This window comes from Limulus polyphemus, unplaced genomic scaffold (genome assembly GCF_000517525.1).
Source record: "Limulus polyphemus unplaced genomic scaffold, Limulus_polyphemus-2.1.2 Scaffold11408, whole genome shotgun sequence".
Lineage (NCBI taxonomy): Eukaryota > Metazoa > Arthropoda > Merostomata > Xiphosura > Limulidae > Limulus > Limulus polyphemus.
Genome location: NW_013677018.1, coordinates 2,150 through 3,933, shown reverse-complemented (window position 1 = coordinate 3,933; position 1,784 = coordinate 2,150). Strand labels below are relative to the sequence as shown.

At 30.8% G+C, this 1,784-nt stretch overlaps 1 protein-coding gene across 1 annotated transcript in view; it reads right to left on the bottom strand.

The window, feature by feature from the left end:
* The window catches only part of LOC106476739 (gem-associated protein 2-like), a 4,315-nt gene extending 2,560 nt beyond the window's left edge, over window positions 1-1,755 (bottom strand). Inside the window, exons 1-2 of the mRNA XM_013937371.2 lie at window positions 1,461-1,755; window positions 1,177-1,287 (exon numbers count right to left, since the gene is read on the bottom strand). Of these exons, the coding sequence (XP_013792825.1) occupies window positions 1,177-1,287; window positions 1,461-1,526 (177 nt within the window). The 5' untranslated portion in view covers window positions 1,527-1,755. The remainder of the gene's footprint in view (window positions 1-1,176; window positions 1,288-1,460) is intronic.
* Window positions 1,756-1,784: the final 29 nt, after the last annotated feature.

The window sequence follows — 1,784 nt, the reverse complement described above, 5'->3', positions numbered from 1 at the left end:
TAGCTTTGCGCAAAATTCCAAAACAAACAAACAAACATTAAACAGACTTTGTCCATAAAATCCTGACACAACAACATTCTTCAGGGGTTCAGTAAACATAATGTAAGTATAATAATGAACAAACATTAAACAGACTTTGTCCATAAAATCCTGACACAACAACATTCTTCAGGGGTTCAGTAAACAAATGTAAGTACAATAATGAACAAACATTAAACAGACTTTGTCCATAAAATCCTGACACAACAACAACATTCTTCAGGGGTTCAGTAAACAAATGTAAGTACAATAATGAACAAACATTAAACAGACTTTGTCCATAAAATCCTGACACAACAACATTCTTCAGGGGTTCAGTAAACAAATGTACGTATAATAATTGTCCATAAAATCCTACCTACAATATTTTACTTCTGTCTTTTTCAAATAAACATCTTTGGCGTAAGATGTAAACCTTTATAAACAAAAAACACTATTTTTTGAAGTTATAAAATTTAGATTAACTATGTAACAATGATTTCTGGAGTAGCTTTAAATCACGAAGGACCCTTTGTTCTTTTAAGTCACGTACTAAACAAACCAAACACTCCAGAACTTTTGTAGTAGAAGGATTTCCAAGTTTATAAACACTAATATTTGTGTCAAGTTTAAATGCCTTTTTATTTATTTTGTTCTGTTTTCAAAATTATGTACTCTGGAACTTATGCTTCTCCGGAAAACTTAAGATTTTGTTATAAGCATATGTTTTTGGTAGGGTTATGGTATTGGTTTTTATCAGTAAAACGTGTATAATTGTCGAATAATACAGTCTGCTTCTGTCACCTCCAGTGATTTTACAGTACAGTGCTGGACATTCAGAAGCTAATTAAATCCATAAAAATTGATAGCCTAGCTTTTTCTACACGACACTGATCACGTTTAGTTAATTAATGAAGATATATTAAAAAAACTTTTCCACACTGATCACGTTTAGTAATTAATGAAGATATATTAAAAAACACTTTTCCATTTAAAATACACAACATTGAAACACTGTTAATCAAATATTGATTTTTTAAGTTCTAAATAAAAAATTACTTCAATGCCCAAAATGTAGAAAAAATTTCATATTTTATTTAATCAAAAAACAACAGCAACAGACGAGTTTTGAAAAAAGAAAGTTTCAACTAAACTTACTAACGATGCCCGTAAGTTAGCACACGCTCTAGCCAAAGACCGAAGAGAAGAACACGCTTCAGGAGTTAGGGGTTTCTCCAGACAGGAGAGTAAAGCGTAGAACCACCGACCCTAAAAAAATCAATATAGTGGTTTACGTAGCTCAAGACCATAATATTCTGTTACAGTTTTAGAACGTCACTACATAAAGGCTTGCTTACAAGTATTTAGTGTTGCACCATTAATCAATCATAACAATAATATCATGGTTAGTTTCTTATGAGGGGGAGGAAACCCTTACGTACCTGTTGAGCGGTAAATCCTGTCACTTCCAACCAGTTAATATGGTAATTTATAATTTGCTGTATCATTGGCTGTAGACAAAGAGAAACAATACTATACTTAAAAACAAAGTTTGATAAAATCTGTAAATATAAAGAAATGATTAGACTTGATAAATATTGGGTAAATCCTGTCACTTCCAACCAGTTAATATGGTAATTTATAATTGGCTGTAGACAAAGAGAAACAATACTATACTTAAAAACAAAGTTTGATAAAATCTGTAAATATAAAGAAATGATTAGACTTGATAAATATTGGGTAAATCCTGTCACTTCCAACCAGTT